We start from the raw sequence: 24049 nt of genomic DNA, 5'->3' as shown, positions 1-24049 counted from the left end.
CGGTCGCGTGACACGCTATCACACCCCACGGTTTTGTATGCCACGTGCCCTAAACTCTTCAACGCTCAAAAACCTTAACTTCCGGTAGCTTCAATCGACGGTCTAGTGTGTATTGGTTATAATGCAACAAGGACTTTTAACTTTCACTATCTCTAATATACATCACTCAGGTAAATAACGAGTGTAATTAGTTTTAATGTAGTGTGCATGGTTACTGAGTGTGTCAGGGTGTAAAGGGTGTGTATTGAGTAATGGATGAAACTGAGAAAAGACAAACGCTATACTTCGCACGACCCCCAGTGTCAAATTTTTGATTATGATAAAAAGTTTAACCGCGGGATTTTTTTAGAGACTTTTATTCATTTTTACTTTAGGGTTTGGTGGAGGGGAGAACGGGGGGAATTTACGATGACCAAACCGTGGGCTGGTTTAAAATATATAATTTGGATTTTGGATTGAACGAATATTTTTTTCAATGTCCTAATAGTTGATAAAATTTCTTGTAGATGACTGAAAAAATAAACCCGTAAGTCCAAGTATCAAATTTATGAAACGCATTAAAAATTTAATATATCCCTGAGACTGTCTTACTTCTCTTGGCTCTTAGTAGCGTTAAAGTGTTAGAGTTTGTTTAGTTTTGATGAAAATTATTAAACAAGTTGTGTAGTTACGAAAATGAGCTTTTGTAAACTTTTTAAACGGAAGGGCTCTACTTCTTAACAAATAATAAAAAATAAAAGTTTCTGGGAGTACACACATTTTATATAATACTAGATGTAGATGGTCGACCAAGCAAACACCTCTTTATCCCCTTCGAACTTTAGTTACTACAATTTCCACCCCATGCGGAAACCAGCCAATAAAACACCCCCGGACGTAACTGCATTGTCCAACTTTTTTTTACTTTTATTTTTTTATATTCATTTCTCCGTACTTTTCTGCAAACTACTTTATATATATATACATGTATATATATATATTATTTTTGTTGTCCATTCACGGGTCCATCCTTTAGGACACTATACTATACACCCCCTCGATTACATTCGGAAATATTAGGGGACGTCCCGTTGTTCGACAGACTATCAATTTGTTTTACTTTTTTATATTGATTTAGGTAAATTTTAACTTGTGTATCAGACAGTGATTTTATTTATCCTAATATATTTTTTTACCATTATTTATTTTCTAAAAAAAAAATTTGAAACTTTTTTAAAATGAAATTTTCATCAATTTATTAAATAAAAATCTCGACTAGTTCCTGTAGATGAATTTTTTAAATTTCTATTTGATAGAAATTTCATGATATGCGCAAATGCACTAAATAGAATAGTGAAGAAAAAAAAATATAAAGTCCAAAATGATCATGATTAGAAAGGGTCATATATAAATCATACTGGTCAAAGCGAAACATTGAATGTTATCAGTTGTTTCCGGACCGTCGCACAGACATTTCACACGATTATATTTTACTGCATGTAACATGTTACACATGCTTCGTGTTTTTCGTGACCGTGGAATCTTGGTGCATTACTCCAGTACTTTTTATGCTACTATACTACCCACATAAAACACAATATTCATCCCACATATTTTTATACCAAACATATCTTTATATATATATGTCTCGCAAAAAATACATACAGTTGACTACCCGTCATAAGCCTCTTCCCCTCAATCGGGAATTACTGAGTCCAAACAGCTTTCCCACTTAACCACTCTAAAGAGTTTCGTACTAGAGAACCCGTTATAAGCCTCCGTTAAAATTGTCTAAATTATAAACTAACAATAGGAAAAAATATCCAAATTAATGATGAAAATTTACTATCTATGTTTCGCGGATAATAATTTAATCATTATTAAGTAAAATATAATTTATTATTCATAATTGTAATCATTAATTTCATCCAAAGCTTCTGTTACAATTGAAAAGTTTTATTGAGCATTAAGTTGATCAATAAAATTATTATTTTAATTATTACTGTAATCAATACCGTTATCATTATAATTTTTTGCATTTAAATTATTATTAGTGTAAAAAGATAAGTATTTATTTTAGCGCCATAAGCACCAGGAAAATCGGGATAGTCGCGTATGTAACAAAATGTAAATATGACGTTTAAAATGATATAAAATAAAACAGGCTTATAACGGGTAGTCGAGAACAAAACTAAACGCACGGTAGTGGGAGGACTGAAATTTCAAGAAAAATTTCCCCTGCGTCCCCTAGACCAGGCTTATGACGGGTAGTCGACTGTAGAGACATATAGATATATTGATATACATTTAATGCTTTAATATATTTTATCTTTTATACCACTCAATGATATTACCAAATCAGAGCATATGCTGGACGTTGTCCACTCCATTTACTTTGCTGTGTCATCTCTCAATAAGATATATAGATATACTTCATACATATATAAGATTACCCTCCGAATTGAGTTATCGAAAGACAACCCTTCGAAAAAAATATAACTTATAACTCATAGCATATAAAAATAAAGAGAACGTTTCATTAATTATGAGCCAGGCATTTTTTAGAAAAATATATGTTGTAAAAATATATAAGAATGATAACAATAATAAAAAAAATGAGTAATGACAATTGCTTGACTTTTGACATGAGAAACGTAAAAGGGATTTTGTAGACAACGGGAAATCTAAACCGGTAACAAGATGGCCGCTCGGAAACGGAAACCGGAAACGTGTCACTCGAGCTACTGCTTGTTTCCGTCGTGTCGTGCAAAAAGGAAGCTTGGGCTTATTCTTTTGCTACAGAATGTACAGTAAAAAGAGATAGGAATGATACACATATATGTGCACATTTTTTAAAATCTTGGTTGGGATATGATATATATTATATATATAAAGGCTTTAAAAAAATCAACACAATGTTTTATATGCACGCTTCTGCGGTTATATATTATATATATATATTTTTTTTTCTTCACTATTATTATACACAATGTACATATATACAATCTGATACAATAAATACTTAACGTAGTAAAATTAATAAAAATTGCAGTGAAAGATACGTGGAATTTTTTTTTCAATATTTATGGAAATTTTTTTAGTTGTAAATCTCTTCACAAATAATTGTATTCTAACCTTAGTATTTACGTAAATATATTTTTTACTCCATTTGGAATTTTATTTAATTTTTTTCGATCACTTTCTTACTCTTTCTTATGATTTATTTGTACAAGGCTACATAAGAATGTAGTTTTTATATATTTCATTATTAGAAAGAAGATTGATATTTCAAAGTATCTTAGTAGATAGAGACAGTTTCCATTAATTTAATTAATTTTTTATTTACTTTCCATTGGAAATTAATTTAAGATTTTTATGGTGGCAACAAAATCCCACGGTCGCGTTTTTCAGAAAAAAAATCCAGACGATTTTTGGAAGGATGACAAAATATTGGAGGTAAAATTCATTGAAAAATTTTTAGTGGCGGTATCCAGAGATTTAAAATTCAAAACTATTTTCAAAAAAACTGCGTTTCACTACAAAAATTTGTGCGTTAAAAATTTACTGGACCATTTGTCTGAGAAACTCTAGAATTGAAAAGTTTTTCAACTCCAAAACAATCAAAGTTCAAATTTTTTTTTTAAATTCATAAACATATGACAAAAAAAATTATTGTCTTAGGATTTCAAAATTCGTGTAAAAATATCCTCCGTAAAAATGTCACTAGTAAATATTTTTGTAACAAATTATTTAATTATAATTTTGATTATTTTTTTTTCGACATTTCTACAAATTAGAATATTTTTCCAAGAACTTTATGATGCGATTATAAAAAAAATTTGAATTATTGCGTAAACTATTTCAAGTTTTTTTTTATGATAAATCAAAAAAATTTATAAAAAATCTACTAGGTACGGAATGGAAGCTAAAATTCTAATAGAGATCATCAGGCAGAAAAAAGAGCTAAGAAAAAATCGTAAACGTATAAAATAATTTAAATATTTAACAATAAAATCGCACTACAAGTACTACTTTGTTAATTATTTTTTGCACCACCGGAAACATAAAATATATTTCTCATTATTTTCTTTAATACTCCATATAAATAAATAATAAACTAATATTATAAAATTTCACCACCAAAATGGTTTCTGCATGTACGGCGAAGCCATGGTAACTTGACCACTGCCCGAATACGTCGATTCGACTAATTTCGACTGACAGGGTTTTCCATCTCTTACTAGTACCGGTACCGCAACTCTGCGGGGTGAACATCCACTAGCACCCGCTTCCACGCGTTCATTTTGGGCGCGTTTCGTTTTATACCTGTGGTTTTGGAACCAAATTTTGACCTGCGTCGGAGTTAGCTGTATTATCGAGGCTAGATGTTCACGTTCCGGTGCACTCAGATACCTCTGCTGACGAAATCGCCGTTCCAATTCATAAGTTTGTGCCTTGGAAAATAGTACCCTACGTTTACGCTGTTTTTTGCCGCAATGGCCGCTATGATGATCATTGAGTTCGTGGGTTCGCGATGACGAGGATTTGTCGTCATTGTGATCATCCGTCGGTTCTTCGACTTCTTCGAAATCTTGTTCTTCGTCTTTGGACGAGTCGTTTCCGTTGTCTGGCTGCGATGATGGAAATGATAAGTCGGATATTGTTGGACTAGTCGAGTCGGGTTGTTGCTGTTGCTGCTGCTGCTGTTGATGAACTGCAAACAAATATTTAAAAATTAGCTTCGATAAAGAAAATCAAAATAAGAATTACAAAGAAAAGGCTAAAGATACAAACGTCAAAAGAAAAAAAATAATAAGGCAGAGAATGGGACATTAAAGCCCAACAAAGTACTCGTGAACACGCTATCGGTTATAAAGAAATATATAGAGAATATTATATATATATGTAATAAAAAGGGTAGGCTTAGGTTGTAGTCTCTAGTCTAGTCTACTACTTCTCTAGTACGGGGTGTAGCGTAGGGAGAGTGTATAAGTGTACAATATGCTATTGTGTGTTGAGGGTTAAGGAGAGGGTGCGAAAAACTATATAAACCCTATTCGATTCTCGTATTATGTATAAGTGTGTACGTGTTATATGAATGTTTGTGTGGGTATTATCTAAGTGTGAGATTGTGTGGCACCCCACACGACGAGATCAACCATATCATTTTCATGGGAGATTAGCTCTTGATTTTCGCCCTCTGTCATTTCAATTAAGATGATACTACATGTCCTACTTTATACAGAATCTTTTTTATACTAATTTTATAAAGATTACATTTACTGCAATTAGGAAAACAATTTATCGATGGGAAAATTTGTTATGATTATATTAGCAGACATTCTCGAAAATTTAATTAATGAAACTCACTGGCAAATAGCGAATATTTACGGATTTCTGATGTAAATATGGTGCGACTTTTTGAAATCAATGGCACACTTTTCACTGAAAACGAGAGATTTTCACTCATTCAATTTTGAAGAGTAAGAATATAATTTCGGTGCAAAGATCTAAATTTTTTATATACGCCGATAGCTCAGGATTTTTATTTTACCCTACAAATCATTACGAAAATTTGATATTTAGAAGAAAAATATTATTTATTTTTCCAACGTGACCATTTTTCTTCGTAATAGATTATAATTTTATTTACTTAGTCGGTGATACTTAATTATGATTGGTAGAGTAGTTAACCGACGTAGAAGTTACGTAAATATACGAGATCGGTATCTGATTTTCATTCAGTTCTGAATAATTGACACGCATTTGGTCTGTTAATTTTTTCCGTACAAAAGAAGTATTGGTTCCAAAAATTACTCGAAATGAAAGGCTGGAGGACATATATTCCAAGATTGTTAAGAAATTATTGAACTCGAAAATGCATTTGACGATTTTAGAAACGAAAATTTTTGAATCATCGCCTAAAATGTAGAAGATATGTGTTTGGAATATCTTTAAAATGTATTTTATAATGAACTGAATGAAGAGAACCGTGAAATGAATAAAAAAAGACCGAAAAAGTAGCCCTGTAATGATATAAGATTGAAAACGTAAGAAAAATATTTAAAAAATTAGAAAAACATGAAAATTCTGCATGATGAGATCTTAATGAAATTTGAAACTAGTATTGATTGCATTAGAGCTCATTGGATTGTAGTTTTTTCAGCTTGAGGTATTAACCGCGATTCAGCGGAATAATCGAATCATTGATGATGTATGCCACACACATATGTAATGTATTTAAAAAAAAATGTAGGAGAGGGCATATCCATCACTAAGAAAGCATGCTAAACCCTCTTCCATAACAGCCCGTCTATTAGGGCACTTTTTGGTTGCATATATATACGAAAGTATATACAAGCGGTAGAAACTAACACGAGTATTCTGTGACCGCGACAATGTGAATTTTGGGCGTGACAATTTTGATTCATCGAGTTGTTACGGGAGGGGTCCATCATTTTCGTTCATTTGTGTTGGTCTTTTTTTCCTCTCTCTACAATATATATGTCTATAAATGTAGTTGCAACCGCTTGCATCTGTCCCCACGGTGACATCTGTCACCCCAAGTTGGCCAATCACATCGTGGGTACCCGAGGACCTTTTATACGACTATTAGATCCTGCTTAGCTGACGCGAACCAATTGTAGGGTGTTAAATAAATAAGGGTTGCGACAAAAACCAAAAGAGAGAATGCTACACACCAAAATCAAGGGATCCTTACTTATTGTCGCGTTTAATAGGTTATACCCCACTGATATATCTATCCCTCGGGCCCGGGGTCAAGTCGTACATCCAAGTATCCAAAAGTACACTTATAACAATGTAATTTTGATCTTGAGCTCAAGATCTTTAGCCGTATTGATATTAGGATTTTTTGAAATTTTTTCAATTTAATAAATTTCTAGGCTTTTGGTTAAATATTTATTTATATTTTATCCAGCTTACCAGTCATTTCAGCTAATGTTTGGGGTACTGACACTGGCAAAATTGGTCCCGTCGGCCATCCTAAAAGTCCAGGTGGTGGCAATGTCGTTGGGGGTGGCGGGGGTGGTAACGAATTTCGAGTCAAATTTCCATGCTGTACTGCGTGTTCTAAAAGTTGTTGATAAGTCAACGATACATCACTATTTGGAAGAATTGTTGTCGCTAAAAATAACAAATTCGGCGTCTTAATTTTCCAGTAAACTCAAAAATTACAAAAAAAAATTGATTTTTAACTGAACAGGATTCAAAATATGGATCCATTTATAGTTTTGTAAGAAAAGCTTCTTTTCAAAGTAGATACAAATTTGAATAATAATAAGACAGGGATTTGACTTACTGTGACTATCATCTTGTGCCGTCGGTTTCGCTTCATTCAAATCCAATATATCACTTATTTGAAATCCTGTTCTCGAGGCCACTGGTGTTTTGATACTCTCAAAAAATCTGTTGAGTAAATAGAAAATAAAATTGACAATATTAATTAAAGCAAAGCTATTAATAATTAGTTTTTTAGTACAACAATACTGGGTTAGAAGTTTTAAAGAAGGAACTAAAGTAAATAACAAAGAAAATTGATGATACAATGTAATATTAGTGGGTTAGAGTTGAAAAGCCATCATCATTACTATTTTATAAGGATTGTTGTGCTGTTAGAATTTTAAAAACCGATTAAAACCAGTCAAAGTATAGTTTTTGTTGGATTTCAAAAAGCTACCTTTTCGTCTTCTTTTAAATAATGCGCCTTTATACAGTAAGAACTCTAAAAAATGGCCACCCGTTGTGAATTTGCACCTCTCTACGTGCGAACAGAGAATAAACCTGTGAAAATTTATTTGAAAGCTACTATTCTAAACTAAAGGAGGTAACTTTTCTCCAAACCGACTTTACCGGAACCAGCTAATCCGAGGCTTTTGTTTAGACTTCATTGTGACTTGGGCGTACAAGAGCATAGCTCTATTATACTTTTCAAAATCACTTAAGCCGTGTGATCTATTATTGAAGCACGCATTTCAAAATATTTATAATACTAAAAAATAACTTTGCCCAAAAATACTGGGAATTTTCATTCGGCCGATTTTCAATCAAGCATCGAAATCACTTGACTAGGCCTGTTTTTTTTTTATACTTTATTTGGTTCTATTATTCAATGTTAGTATTAGTACACATGCAATTGATGCAAAAATATGTAATGATGTAAATGAATTTTTACCTTGAATTTAAAGCTATTTGGTTGTACCAATGATTCAAAATATTCGCCGGATACGGCAATAAATGCCACGGTAATATTTTATTTTTATCACTCATTGTTTATATGTTATCAATAGTCAATAAATAAATATATGTTTGTATTAATTATTGATAAATTTTTATAAATTACACTAGCGCATAATTTTATAAAAATATTAAATTAAAGTAATAGTTGCATTCAAAATAAAATTAGAGCACAATTTTTTTTTCTTCTTTTTTCACTTGTAAAAAATCACTGGTTTTTTGAAAATCACTTCACTCAATACACAAACACGTTATCAATTTAAAAATTAAAAAGTGAATGTATTTTTGTTCTTCACTTGTAATAAAGGAGTGATATAATTTTGTTGAAATGTTTTGTAAATTATTTATAAGTCTCGAGTGTGTTGAAGATGTTTGTTATTTTTTTCGATATTTATAAGTGAGGACTCGCGTTACAATAATAATTTTTGGAGTATCCTCGACGAACACTTGACGGCTAGTGGTGTTTCTACTGTTGAAACGCACTTTGATCCTTGAGTGTCCTCGACAGAGTTTTCATAGGAAGGCGTGTCTTAGTTAGGGGCGGGTTTTTCCAACCCCTACCATATCGAAATGTTGAGCGGTAATTTACAGTAGTTACCACCCCGTGACAATGCTTAAAACGTTTTACTCGAGAGTATATTCTCGTGGTAAATTTACCGTTGGGAGGAGTTTAGATATCCAATATACTTGTAAGGGGCGCGGCACTGTAGGGGTTGTAATTTAGAGGCTTTTATAGATATATAAATTTATATGAATATAGTGGATAATATATAATACTTTTCAGTCTTATCCAATCCAGGTTTATCATCGATCAAATGTCTTTTACCAGTTGTCTACTTATTTTAACACTACACTTTAATAAGTCAGTGTTAATGTGCCTTCTAACATTAACATCACGGCTCATCATCAGTTTTTTTTTTTATGGACAAATAATGATAATAATATTGCAGGTCAATCGATAATTTAATGAACAGAATCAAAACATGAAATTGAGACATATTTAAAATTTCTTTTTTTGACATAATTATTTAAATATTTTATTATAAAAGAAAAAAAATATTTGAACTAAATTAGGATATTTTCAAATTTTTGAATTTGAATTTCTGTAACTTTGAGACAGTTGGTTTCAAAGTAATTTTTGAAGGAAATAAATTTTTAAAAAATTTAATATGGAAGAAAAATGTATTGAAAATTTTTAGTGATATTTTTAAATATAATGTAAATATATATTGGGATCAATAGATGTAATTTTGAAAATGTTTTTGGAGTAATAGTAGTATTTTTTTATATTTAACGAAATATTTGGTATTATCTTGCGACAAGTTTCAGATATTGACAATACCCGTTAGTCAATAGATGGAATAAATACACATATATATATGTATCGATTTTTCTTGGGGATAAATATATATGTTATTTTAGAATTCTGTTATCAAAAAAAATTTCATCATTCACCATCGATCGGTAATTTTATTAAATGATTTAAAAATAAATCAATTTATGATTTATGACGACTAATATATTTATTACTGATGTAAATATATAAAATATTTAATTCAAAATTTATAAAAAATATTACCAAAAATTTGTGTATATTAATTTTTTTGAATAAAAAAATGAAACGTTAAATAAGCAGCCATTTTTCAATGACACCGCCTATTTTCAGCATCTCATCAATATATATGTATACATATATATATAAAGTGAAAAAGTTTCTCGAGGTAGTTTCCGGTTCTCTCGGTATTTCTATTGTCAACTGTCTATACTAGCTTCCTCTCTTCCCCTATACATATATATCTCGTTCTCTAAAAGTCAAAAAGTGCGGAAGGGGGCGTACAAGGGTCCCATTGTAACCCAGCGTACTTTAGTGTCGTTTTCTCATCCTCGTACTCATCCATGGATAAAAACTTGACCTTTTAATTCATAAAAAAAAATCACTACCCCAAAAAACTCCACCGCGTAATTAATTATGGTGACAATAAAGAAGAAGAAATAAAAATAAAACAAATTAAAGCTGTCACTTTAGAGGATTTTTTTTTTTTCTATACAAAAAAATAAAAAAATATACGAGATGTATAACAGTAGTGACAAAATGTTATCGGCACGCGAACGTTAAGAAATGGAGTAGTGAGCTCGCGCTTGAGAAATAAAAGAGAGAAAAAACACGGAATCTAATCCAGTTAGAATCGAGTTTAAGGTCTCAACGACATTTTTGTTTTATTTTATTATTTTTATCTCCCACTACTACTACTGTTACGACTATTACTCCTGTTATATGGCAATAAAGTATATTTAAGTGAGTAACGATGATATAAGAGCGAGTAATGGTTAGATAGTTGGTATAATATAACGTAAAGAAGAGTAGAGAATGGATAAAAAGAAAATTTTCAAGGGGTGAAAGCCTCCAAGGGTGGTACCAAGTATCATCCTACTCTATATACTACAGTACTATCCCTGTTGTATAAGGGAGAGAAAAGCAATCGAGTAACATTTGTCCAAGTCTCACGACTGTTTGGCGATAGCTGTGCCAACTTGTTTCGAACACGCAATCCAATTTGTCTACGTCTCATTGTTTCCGAACAAAAACTAAAAAATCCTTAACCTCAGCGACATCTACTTGTCGCGGGAGATTTAATTAATTTAAATACTGTTTACAGTTACTAGTAATTACGTTTTCTGGCTTTTGAGCATCAAAGACTATTCGGTTTTCATCTATTTCGATTTTATTTCTCACTAATACCATTCTCAGAAAGTGCCCTCCCCCCACTTTTTAGAAATTTTTGATGACATCTAAAAAAGACAAGGTAGTAATTTTGCCGAGGTATAGATTTTAAAAAAAATTACACTTGATATTAATTGGGAGCTAAACAAAATTTGGAAAATAAATTTCACTAAAATCTTTATGTCGATTTTATAATTCAAATTTTCAAATTTTGTGGACTAAAATTTATTGAACAAATTTCGTTTAACTCCTAATTGATGACAACTGTAAGTAATTTATTTTTAATTTCATATCTCGTTGAAATTACTACTGCGTTGTCGATTTGTCAATTAAAGTTCTATTTTTTGTTTTAATTAATTAATAAAATTTGAATATGGTTATGGCAGTTGAAAGTCATTGCATATTTTTAAAAAATAAGGGCACTTTCTGAGAATGCCCTTAAATTTATAAATGGTTTTTTGCTGCTTTTAATTACTGTACATTTTTTATATTTAGAAAATCTATAAAAATTTCTAAATAATTTTAAGAAAAAATTATTTTTCTAGATCATGATGATAAAAAAATTATTGTAATTTTTAAGCTGCCGCATTTAACCTCTACTTCTATTGCTCTGTTACTTGAAGTACAAAAATGCCGATAATAAATAATTTTTTGATAAAATTTTGAACAAATACCATAATGTCCCTTCCCCTCCTGCACAATGGCGAGGAAAATAAAATTTATGAAGCAAATGATGTGACGATGAAGTACTTGAGAATTGAGTAAAATTTGTTCCCAAGAGGTTAAAAGTTTTAAACATGCGGGATAACTGAAATGGCAAAGAGCTGAAAATGGGCACAGTGGTCCCGAGTCTTGGTCGGGATAATAAAATAAGTAAAGACGAAAAATGTAGTGTCAATACAATGGAGAATAGACATTCACGTATTTATGAGCACAAAGTTATTCCAACTGTTTGGTTATTAGCATAACAATACGAGTACCTGTCGGCTTGACAACTCGGCCTTTTTAAATTAAAGAACTCTGACTGGTGGATAGGATTTTCCCAAAAGATTTTAAATTTTACTTATGTACGTAGCTAATGTACCAGCATCTCTCATCTCAGAGCAAGTGGTTGTTAAGTTTTCAGTTGGTGTTTTATTGTTGTCGTAGGAGTTATAAAGCCGCTGCCGGCCGTAGTAGAATTGGGCAAAGTCGAGTGGAATGGAATAGAAGGAAATATTTTTCATGAATGACGATAGAAAAAGAAAAGAATATTTTTCCTTCCTAACACCTGACACATTTAAAGCTTCTAATTTTATATATAACCTTTACACTTACGTTTACGCTTACACTCACAACAGGTCCTTACTTTTATTACCGAAACGTGTCCCTGCAATAATTCCGAGAATTTTCCTTGAAAAATTTATAACACAGGTTCAAGTGGATTTCTTTTGTTGATTTACTTGTACTTCCGGATGTACGAATATACTTAGGCTTCATTTTTATTTACCTGCCCCCACAATTTTTTATTTTTTCTTACATCAAATAATTCGTTCAAGAATACCGTCACTTTAATTCAATTAAAATTGCGGTTAAATAAAATTGTTACACGTGTATTCTCAAGGTAAAAATATATTTTATCAACTCAATAAGATATGATATCATTTAACGGAGACGAAGCGTTAGCTGACCATCGAGAGAAAAAAATTATAAAAAAACGTTAGGTAATAAATGTCAAAGTCAACGGAAAAATTTAAACAAAAATAAGTTTTTTTTTTATAAAAAAACGACCGGGAACAGAATTATTGAGTGAGTAAAAAATTTGGAATGAAAGAAGAAAAAGAGGAAGATGATGACGAAGAAGAAGAAAAAGTTGCTCGGATTCATTCATAAATTTCTAACAATAGATGAAAAACCGGGTGGGCCCAGAGTTGCCGTCAATGAACGTAGTAAGTTTTGTAGTACTACGGGAATGTAGTTTTTAGAGTGACTATATAGTCAGTGAGTAGAAAAAAAAATAAGAAAGAAATAAAAAGAGAAGGACACTACGGGATGTCTTAGACAGACCGTCGCCTTTTTTATATTTTCGGCTACCAAACTACCCCTCATATTTTGTAGGTATAACAAAAATATACGTCTATTTGAGGTGGCAAATATAACTACTACGTGACCTAAACTTGCTTCGGCATATTTGACTCTTTTATAAAAATATATAACGCATTATGCTACTAGTGTAGATATATGCTACTGTATAAATGTCAATGAGGTTCTTTCAATATTTTTTTTTTGTTGTATTTTGTTAATAATAAAAAGCGTTTAAGATGATTCAAATAGTCTGAGGTCCTCCTTTCCTTGTTAACGAGAATACCGGAAATCACCGGAAATAAATTATATATGGATACAAAGTATTCGTTTTATCATTTTTCAAGCATTTCATTGCGGTGCGGTTTAAAAAATACAATGTATCATATATATTTTATATAAATTCAACATAACTAATATGTAATACATAATAAGTTTTATTTGTATATATAAATATGCGTAATGTATAATATTATATAAAAGAATTTGTGGGTTGGAGTCAAATTTGCTAACAAGTATGATTATGGTTGAATAATACTTTAGATGGACAGGTGTAATGGAGATGATGAGAATATTGTAAATCGGTCAGTGTACAACATATGGCATTTATTGAGCGGTTTTTTAAATATTACGTGTAAGAGTCCGTGTATGTATGTGTGGTAAGTAATGAGAAAGTACGAAGGGATTCCCTGCCCTTGCTACTAAAGAAAGATGAAATATATATACACATCTTACATGTATATGCTTGTAAGTAATGTTTCATTCATTTGTATATTTTATTCATAAATTAAATAGTGTATAATGAAGAAAGATAATACTTAACAATTTTGTCCCACGGGTCAAATTAAAACTGTCTCTTTTATTATTCTATTCCATTTCTTTAGAACGTCGTGGGAATAAGAAGACATGGGTGGGCGGGTAAAAATTTGTGAGAATAATTTTTTTTTAGTTTAATTATTTAACGACTAATTTGTGGTTTTAAATGAAAAAATTATTTTTCTTTGATGTTGTCGCAGTACAAAGGCAATAGTATATTGGGTGCTAAGGGATGAAATAAGACGATTTCAGACGAGAATAAAGTTGATCGACTGATGAGCTAAAGCAAGGGCTGATATTCTCTGGAACAATTCAATTTTACTACTATATAAAATATAATTATTGAGTGAATCGTTTTAATCAGGGTTATCCAGTCTGAAATCGTGTTTTTTCTTGTGGTTCAAATTATATTTTGTATAACTGCTTAAGTTGAAACAGAATTTAAATCTTGCATAGGGTAAAAGTACCATTTGTGGCCACTGCTCCTTTTTTGGACACATAAAACTTCATTTTAATTAATGAAAAAGTATAAATTCAAAATTTCGATTGCAACACTGTGATAAAAGTATCCTTATACACATTTTTAAAATTAATTATGTCATTGTGTCTTTTACAAATTACTGTATTTAAATTTTTCAAGTGTCCAAAACTGGCCCTAAGGTGGCCGAAAACGGAACTTCTATCCTATTGAAATTTAAAAAAAAATAAATGAATTTTGGAGCTAATGTAAAAAATCCTTCAATAGATGTATAGTTATATAATATACACTTTTTTTTGGGCCAAGAAATTTTTTCTTAGCCCAAGTTAACTTTTTTTCGTTCAAAATGTTGATTTTTTGGCAAGAATTCTTTAGCCAAGAATTTTTTTTCTTAAACCAAGAAATTTTCAATTTCGCTTTAAAAATAAATTTTTTTGGAGCAAGAGAATTTACTGTCTTGAACCAAAAAAAAGTTTTTGAATCAAGTGTTTTACTTTTATTGAATCAAGAAAGAAAATTCGGAAGAAAATTTTTTTCTTGAACCAAGTGAACTGTTTTTTCTGTGTAGATATTTTATTCATCGAATATTATTTCCGCGGATATTTTGTCGTGTGGTTATTTTGTCTGCGGATATGTTGTTATGCAACCTATTTTTTTGATGATTAACTAACTGATTAATAATTATTAAATTAATTTGGTTCCTTATTACGTAAAAACTTAATTTTCGTGATTAATAAGGGTTGAGGTACAGTTTTTGGCCACTGCAGGACCAGTTTTGGACATTTCAAAAATTTACATAAAATAATTTGTAAAAAATGTAAATCAAAATTTGGATTAATGAATTTTTGAACAAACATTTTTTTTTAACTCATTAACTAGATTTTAATAAAATTAATTTTTAAATTATATATTCATAATTTTAATGAAACAAATATTCACTGTAGATAATTGAAGTGTTATTTATTTTTAAAAAATTTGAATAACTTGCCTATAATCATCTTCATTACAAACATAATCAGGTGGTATGAGATGCCAAGAAGAATCATAACAATCATCATATGATGCTGCCATTCCCAAAGACTAACTATTTATCACAACTTAAAACTTACTTATTATTATTATTATTTTTTACTAATTATCTATGTTATAATTTTTTAAAATAATCGACTTTCATTGATATTTGTTTGTTATTTACTACATCAAATATAGTACACAATTGTAGTACTCATCGCATTACTAACTATCTTTGTACACATACATTGAGTTATATATTCTATCAAAAATATATGTAGCTTCTAGATAGGAGCTCTGGCAACGTTATCTCACATTCGATAACACCCTATAGATTAGTTTCGACTACCGATCATTGATTTCTAAGTTTTTTTATACTAATAATAATAAAAAAAATTTTTATTGAAATTTGAGTGACAATAAATTATTTTTGAAATTTTGACAAAAAAAAAAAAACTTGTAGATATTTATTCCGAGCGTTATCTTTTATAATTTACCAAAAAATTTCGATTGTAAATTAACATTTAATTATTCAGAGTAATTAGTAAAATGCAAATTATATGATAAATTAGTGATTAATATGAAAACCCTTGACTTGAAGTACTTGAGCTTAAGTTGAAGTATATTTTTTCAATATCAGTATAGATATATATGTATATATGAATCTACTATTTTTTCTAATAGATGTCTACTGATAAAATCTTTACCTTGGAGCAGACGAAAGATAAAAAATAACCAGAAAATTAATTGAAAAAAGTACATACTTTTGATATTAGTAATGATGAATGATAGCAAAAATGGTTATGTTTATTATTACTATTATTTTATAGTTGAATAATGTAAAAAAAAAAAAAAATGCTGAGTAAAATGATGAGATGGATGATATCTAAAAAAATCAATATTAAAAAAAAAATATATTAATAATCATGATGGCCCAGTTTCTGCGTATATATATTTATGAAAATTTTTTTAGCGATATACCATCTCTATTTAAACTTTAAACGTGCAAATGATAACAAATTCAACGTCAGATCAATATAATATCATGCGTGACTGTGAATCTAATTGCTGATGAATTATCATTACGTATTATGAAACATATATAATATGTATATCTACATTCATATGTATATAAAGATATATATATATTTACAACGCGTTGTGGTAACATTGACATGTGGTTTTAATCAATATGATTATCACAGATTTATCAAATAAAATAAAGCTAAAAAATAAAAATTGAAATCATCAATGTATTGTTATTTATCTTTTATTTTAGTGTATACATATATAGAATAGATTGAATTATGGTTAAATATCAAAATTTTTGTGATATAGTGAAAAATTGAGATCCGAAAAATTTCAGACCTGAATTTTAATCCAATTTTTAGAAAAAAACGAATTTCTGATTTTCAGTTAGAATTTTGTTGTTTAGATTATAAAAATGTATATGTTTATTATTTTTAAAAACCGGGGAAAATGGTCACGCTTGAAAAAATTTAAAAAATTGTTATTTTCATATTTTTTAACAAGATTTAATAATTATTCTTTTCATGCGTAAATATAAGGAAAAATTTTCAATCGCAATATTGAGGGAGAGAAATTGAAAGAATCAGTCTATAATTCAATTTAGATCATCACCGCTACACGGGAAAAATATGAGCTATATAAATTGAGAACGACAAGTAATGTAATGATAGTGATCAGTAAATACTAGAACATTTTAAATAGTAATTTTTTTCATTTATGATTAAAACGTGAATACTTACAGAATAGGTATGAAAATTTGTTGTCTATGCAAGAAAAATTACTATTTGAACTTTAAAAATCGTAACTGATACTTAGAAAATTGAAGACACGTATTATAAACTTTATTATTTGGAATGTTAAAATTCCTTATATTGATACTCGAGTTCCGGGTTATAATTTCAAACACTAATTCTTAAAGTTTATTTTTTTCCGTGTATAGATTGGAAGCACGAAAAAGTACTTCCTTATCTTGGAATCCTAATATAAGGCTCGAAATTTTGATTTTCCAAAATTATAATTCGTCTCAGAAAAATTATTTTTGAATTCTCATTTATTGTATGAGTGGAACAAAAATATTTTTTCTTACTCCGAATATAAGAAAGAGGACAAGTGACGTCTGCCTTTAAAGTTGATTCTTTAATTTTCAAAAAAACTTCGAAGTCACAAAAATTTTTTTTGAATCTTACTTCCGTTTGAACTCTAGATACTTATTAATAAAAAAAAAATTCAATTTCTAAACGGAATCAATTATTTTCAATGAATAATTGATTCATCATACATTGATATACATATATCTATATATATATATATATATATATATATATCTTAGAAATTGTAGAGAACGTTCTTGTCGACATCCGATAAAACAATTTTACATTTTACTAGTAAATGATAAATTTGAAAAAATATTTTTCCGACCATCAATCGAATTTTTTTTATCAATCGTCAGCATGCGCCACGTATAAGTATTTATTTTTTAAAAAGTAGAGTGGTAGGGGAAGTAAAGAAAATATACACAGAACAAGAATATAGTCGACAAAGAAATAATAACCTATATCAAATATATGAGGTGTGTGTATAGTATACAATAGAGTTGACTGATGTGCATAAAAAATAAATACAGTCTACTAAAAAATTTAACTATTCGATACTATAGAACCAAAAAAATTGTAGCTTAAATAATACTGTCAATTACCGAGTAGGTAATCGAATAATAAAGTTAACTAGTGAATTTTCTAAGTATTTTATCAAAATAATGGCGTCAGCGGACAATGACGATACATCAAGTGCCAAAATAATCGAAGATATTGACAAATTAACATTAACTAAAGATGACAATCAGTCTGAGGAGAAAATTAAAAATATTGCTGACGATGACAAAAGTCACAACAGTGAGGATAGTAAAGGAGCTAAACTAGATAGCGAACAACAAAAAGATGATGAATTCAAACCTCATTTAACTGGATTTGAAATTCGTGAGCTTTATAAAATTGCTTTGAATTTTTATAAAGGTAATTTATATATATTTTTATTTATCCCGGTGTCTAACTCGTTGATATATATTATCAGTTGCATGCTGGATCAATTTTTTATTTATTTTGAATGTCTACATATATATTTCATAAATTTATAGCCGTGATATTTAAGGGGTAACTGTAACCGATTTTCAATTCAATTTAGTTTACAGGCTAATACTAGAAACCTAAAATAGAGAGTCTTTAGCGTTTTTTAAAACCTTAACAGAGGGCTAGAAATTTCGCATTTTCAAAAATTCTAATTCGTCTCCGAGAAAAATTGTTTTAAAATTATCATTTACTCAACGAGTGCAACAAAGATCGTCACGTTTATTTTTCTGAGTGTGAAAAAGAGGTCCGGTAACGTATCCCCTTAAAAGGAATACAAAAAAAAACTAGAAATTATCTATGGAACTGTTGGGTAGGGGCGCAAATTTTTCAAATATTTATTTTTTTTTTAATTTATTATTTTTAAATAAATCCAAAAATTAGTAGACGTCGGCTAATTTCAGTATCATTAATATGATTCTGAAGTTAGCAGACAGTTCAAAATTTTCGAATTTTCGTTTGAACAACTTACTTTAAAAAAAAAAAAAAAAACTAAAAAAATGCACATGTAGAAAATTTGATAAACTACAGGTGCAATTTTTTAACATATTTTCTTAAAAATAATTTATTGTTTAAAAAAAAATCCAAAAATTATTGGACGTCGGCTAACTTGAGTATAATATCATTAATACTGATGTAATTTTGTAAATATTTATTTATATGTGTATATATATGAGTGATGTAAAAAGAAGATTAGTTTCTGAATTATCAATCTGCAATTGTTGAATTTATAAGCCTGTTTCATTTCTAATTGACTTGTCAGTCTAAATAATTCAGTAAATAAAAAATCGAATCACATTGAAAGAAAGTTCTTTAAATATTTAACTAAAGCATCCGTTTCAACTTTTGATCAATTTTGTCATGGCCCAAATCTCCAACTAATCTATAGTTTCCTTCATAAAAAAAGTATAAAAATAAAACACCAAAAATTACATCGAAAATTTACAAAGAACAAAAGTCTTATTAAATTGCTTTGATTAATTTAAATTTATTACTTTGAAAAAAGCAAAAATTTTTAATACATAACTAATTATTTATATATTAATTATTTTTAATCATAACAAAGATTCCAAACAATCACTTGTTTCACAGCCATTAACTTTTTCGAATTAAAACGTGAAATTTGTTTAGAAAGTTTAATAAAATCAATGTTCGATAAATTTGAAAGCAAACTAAATAATGGTACTGACGATGTTCCATTAAATTACTTTGATGGTCTTAATTTAATTATATTCTCCAAACAAAAGTTAGCTTTTATCATCACATATATCCTCAAGCTTATATACCATAATATATACTCTTTATTAAACCGAGTTGTGTCATTTATTAATGTCATGGCGGCAGAGAGTAGAGACAGTCAATATCCTAGCAAACTTTCATACATTATTAAAAGCTCTATAGAAAACTTATATGATTCAATAAAAAAAAACCAGCATAAACAATCAACATATATACATACATACATATATACATGTATGTGTATAACAATCGATTCATTTTATGTTTCTATTTCAATGTTACTTCCTAACATATCCATATATTTTAATAAATAATTTGATAAGAGAATTGTTTGTAATCCAACTCTAGTAGAATTAACGCAGAGAAAAAATTAACGTAATGAATTATAAGAATTATTCCCATAATATATAAGTCATTTAATTTATCTGAAATTCAAACTGTCATATTTTAGCTTTGAAAGTATAATCAATTTTCAACAGTAAATATATGAAAATATCGCCTCCTTTCTGGGGGTTCCATACCTAATGAACTTAAAAAATTTGAACTTTTACACTTTGAACTTGGAAATTTGAACTTTTGTAAATTTGAATTTACCTTTTTTCTCAGGTTTTGTGTGCGTGAAAAAATAAATTATGTAAACCTACACGCTTGAAATAGTACAGTGCCTTTTTTTCAGGGGTTTTGTGCGCAAGTTCAGATTTGCCAAAGTTCATATTTACCAAAGTTGAAACTTACCAAAGTTCAAATTGTTAAAGTTCAATTTTCAAAGTTCATTAGGTCGGTCATCCTTTTTTTGGGTAAACCTCGCAACTAAAAATTTATAATTTTTTCAAATATCGGTCAAAAAATCTATTCTGTTACACGTACGTTAATGAAAATATTAAAATTCAAAAGTCTTTTGAACATTCTGTTATAATTATTAAAATCTGAAGCTTTTTTTACGCAATAGCAGCACTAAAAAATATTTTTCACTCATAATTTTGATTATGAAAAAAAAAGTAGTTACGAGGTTTACCCAGAAAGGGGATAATATATAACCAAATTTTGAAAAACGACCAAAAAACATTTTCGTAATTTGAAATGTTTTTCACAAAACTTCGAATACTGTCATTTATTTATTTACTTTATTGATACATAATATTTTTCTATAGAAAAAGAAGGCAAAGCTGTTCATCTATCATACGAAGACAAATTGAAACTAGTCGCGTTTACACAACAAGCGACCCACGGAAAATGTACACCCGAAAACTCCCCCGAACTCGGGGTTCTCGACGTCATAGGAAAAGATCGTCGCTTAGCATGGCAGAATCTTGGCGACATAACAAAAGACCAAGCGATGGAAGGTTTCGTTGTTCTACTCGACAAATTGTGTCCTTTATTTCGCACCGTAGTTGAAGCTCAAAAGCGCAATATCGAGGAACAGAAACGATTGAAAAAAGCGGAGGCTGAAAAGAAACTGGACGATGAGTTACGAGAACAAGAGGCTGCGGAAGAGAAAAAACGCGAAGAAGCTGAGCAGGTACAGCGCGAATACCAACGTCATCAGATACAAGACGCATTGAATCAGCAAACTTACTACCAATTTAAAGCATACGCAGAGCAGCAGTATCCGGGTAATCCGGAGGAACAGGGAGTGCTCATTCGTCAATTGCAGGAGCAACATTACCATCGTTATATGCAGCAATTACATCAAAATCGTTTGATGATTGATGAGTCTGCGGAATCAGATAAAAAAGAACGGGAACGAGAACGAGAACGAGAACGAGAAAGAGAGAGAGAAAGAGAACGAGAACGAGAACGAGAACATCATGTGGATGTTAATGAATTGAAACCAGAAGTAAACATAACAATTAACGATGATAACAAAACGGAAATAATAATTGATGATAACAGCAAAAGTATAGATAAGAAAAAAATAGACGATGATGACATTGATGATGATGATAATGAAGACGATGAGGACAATGACGCAAGGCGTGAAAAAAATAAAAATGATGACGAAGATTCGGACGATCAGCCGGACTGGCCTCCTATTGAGCCGCCTAAAATGTGGACCCGTCCTGGTGTCGATGAATTCAAAAAGTTGATAAGACGTGAAACCGGCGATGCTGTTATCAAAATTGGACATGGGGAAACTGTCACTGTTCGTGTACCAACGCATGAAGATGGCTCCTGCTTGTTTTGGGAATTCGCTACTGACGGATATGATATAGGCTTTGGAGTTTACTTCGAATGGAGCAAGCCGGACACTAACCAAGTTTCCGTGCATATTAGCGAGTCTGAGGATGATGACGATGATGACATTTACGATTCGGGTGAAGATTTGGAGTGCGGACCGGGTAATGAAGAGAATAGGACTGAACTAAAGAGTGCCCCAGCTCCTATTAGTGTTATTATACCGGTAAATATTTATATTTTATTGATATTAGTGAAGTATCAGTACACGTAAAAATTTATAAGTAACAAATTTTGTAGTTAAGAAATGATTTTAAAAAAAACTCAATCGTTAGAAAAAAAATTAAATACAGAATTCTTAGTCTATAGTAAGGTAAGAGACCCAGTAACCGACCAGGGAACTAGTACCCGATCATTCATATATTTTTATATCTATAGTTACTAAATTTTACTGAATATAGATATAGTAATATGTGGAGTGATTGAGTACTAGTTCCCTAATCGGGTGCTGGGTCTTTTACCTTAATTTAAATTTTTAAATTTAGAATTTGCAACTGTGTCTGCAATTATTAGTTTAAATTCCCACCCAGATCCGAAATCAAACCAAAAAAAATTTCTCCGCTGTCTGTATTTGCACAGAAAATTTAAAATACCCGGCGATTCCGACAAAAAACAAATTTGACTTTTGGAGATCAAAAAATTTTGTATTTTCAATTTTTCCATTTACATTAGAAAATTTTTGTCTGGTAAAGCAAATGGCGATTTCTGCGTAATATTTGTATAGGGTAGAGGTGCCGGTTTTGACCTCTTTGGGGCCAGTTTTAGACAATTCAAAAATTTAAATAAAATGACTTGTAAAAGACGCAGTAACAATTTGATTTTTAATTGTATACAAAAGATACTTTTGTGAAACTGATACATTAGAAATTTTATTTTATACTTTTTCATTAATTAATAAAGTATTAACCCTTAGTGGCCACTTAACCAGTTACTCTAGGCTCAGAAATAGTATAATTAGAGGTTTAGAACCTTCGAAATTGATACAAGTAACGACATTTTTCGGTAGTAGATAAGTGTGAGATGTGAATCCATTATATAGGAAGCCGAAAAACTGGTCACATATATGACCAGTTTTTAAACGCTGTCTATAAATTGACCTATAAAAATCATTAGAAATGTTAAAGAACTCTTCAAGAAACATGAAACAATCGGTTAGAAGTCTTAAAACACCCATCTATCTTGTACAACTAGGTTTTCCAGCGTGGGGTAATGAGTTACCCCATGTGGCCGCTATGTCGCCTGGCTGAGGTGTGGCCGCGGTTCCGCGCGTTTTCATCCCCCGACAAAATATCTCCGGAGATAATATCCCCGACAAAATATCCTATCAGCAAAATTTCTCTTTTTTATTTAAATGTTTTATTTGTACTGTTCACAACTAATTTGGGCGCTTGTTTTTCAGGAAAATTGTGGGAATTTATAAATAAAAAATAACTGCCTATTTAGAGTGCTAGTTTTTCGGGACAATTGTGAAAATTATATCGAAAGATATTTTGTCGGGGGATATTTTGTCCATAGGATATTTCGTCGGGGATATTTTGTCGGGGATGTTTTGTCGGGGGATGAAAACGTGCATAACCGTGGCCGCTAAGGGTTAAATGTCCAGAAATAGGGCAGTAGCGACAAATAGTACTTCTACTCTATTCTTTTAACTTCAATAGTTTACTATTTTTTTAACAACAACAATAATAATAAATATCATGTAAATTAATTCGTCTACTTTTTTTTTGTTATAGATATACAGAAGAGATTCACAAGATGAAATTTATGCTGGAAGTCATACATATCCAGGTCAGGGTGTTTATCTTCTTAAATTTGACAACTCTTATTCATTGTGGCGTAGCAAAACTCTTTATTACCGTGTTTACTACACAAGACCTGGTTTCACGAATGATTCATCTTAATTTATATTATAATTATTAATGATACCACAATATCGCAATACCACAAACACGACTTTATTAACGAATATTTTTAAAAACTATTTCTGCTGAAATTGTATCAAATTTCTTTTTTTTTTTATGTCAAATAATGTTTTTATTTTTTTATCCTTTTTTAAGGATTCGCTAAGTAAAATAAAAACAGGCACTATTTAATTCAATG

The 24049-nt window shown here is 30.1% G+C and overlaps 2 protein-coding genes across 3 annotated transcripts; one reads left to right on the top strand and one right to left on the bottom strand.

Moving 5' to 3' along the window:
• Nucleotides 1-2909: 2909 nt before the first annotated feature.
• LOC130671778 (homeobox protein Nkx-2.5-like) lies at nucleotides 2910-15637 on the bottom strand. 2 transcript variants are annotated; one of them, XM_057475858.1, is made up of 4 exons: nucleotides 15301-15637; nucleotides 7301-7407; nucleotides 6925-7125; nucleotides 2910-4693 (listed from the first exon to the last, which is right to left on the bottom strand). In XM_057475858.1, the coding sequence occupies exons 1-4, from the start codon at nucleotides 15381-15383 to the stop codon at nucleotides 4113-4115; spliced, it is 972 nt and encodes a 323-aa protein (XP_057331841.1). In that variant the 5' UTR covers nucleotides 15384-15637; the 3' UTR covers nucleotides 2910-4112. The 2 variants fall into 2 exon arrangements, with proteins under 2 accessions (XP_057331841.1, XP_057331840.1); XM_057475857.1 differs by lacking the exon at nucleotides 15301-15637 and adding an exon at nucleotides 8174-8696.
• A 2218-nt stretch (nucleotides 15638-17855) lies between these two features.
• On the top strand, nucleotides 17856-23954 carry LOC130670956 (Golgi resident protein GCP60). The gene is made up of 3 exons (XM_057474599.1): nucleotides 17856-18364; nucleotides 20866-22115; nucleotides 23683-23954. The coding sequence occupies exons 1-3, from the start codon at nucleotides 18109-18111 to the stop codon at nucleotides 23848-23850; spliced, it is 1674 nt and encodes a 557-aa protein (XP_057330582.1). The 5' UTR covers nucleotides 17856-18108; the 3' UTR covers nucleotides 23851-23954.
• The last annotated feature ends 95 nt before the right edge of the window (nucleotides 23955-24049 follow it).

This window comes from Microplitis mediator, chromosome 7, assembly GCF_029852145.1.
Source record: "Microplitis mediator isolate UGA2020A chromosome 7, iyMicMedi2.1, whole genome shotgun sequence".
Classification (NCBI taxonomy): Eukaryota; Metazoa; Arthropoda; class Insecta; order Hymenoptera; family Braconidae; genus Microplitis; species Microplitis mediator.
The sequence above is the reverse complement of the archived record's forward strand: the minus strand, read 5'-3'. Positions and strand labels throughout refer to the sequence as shown.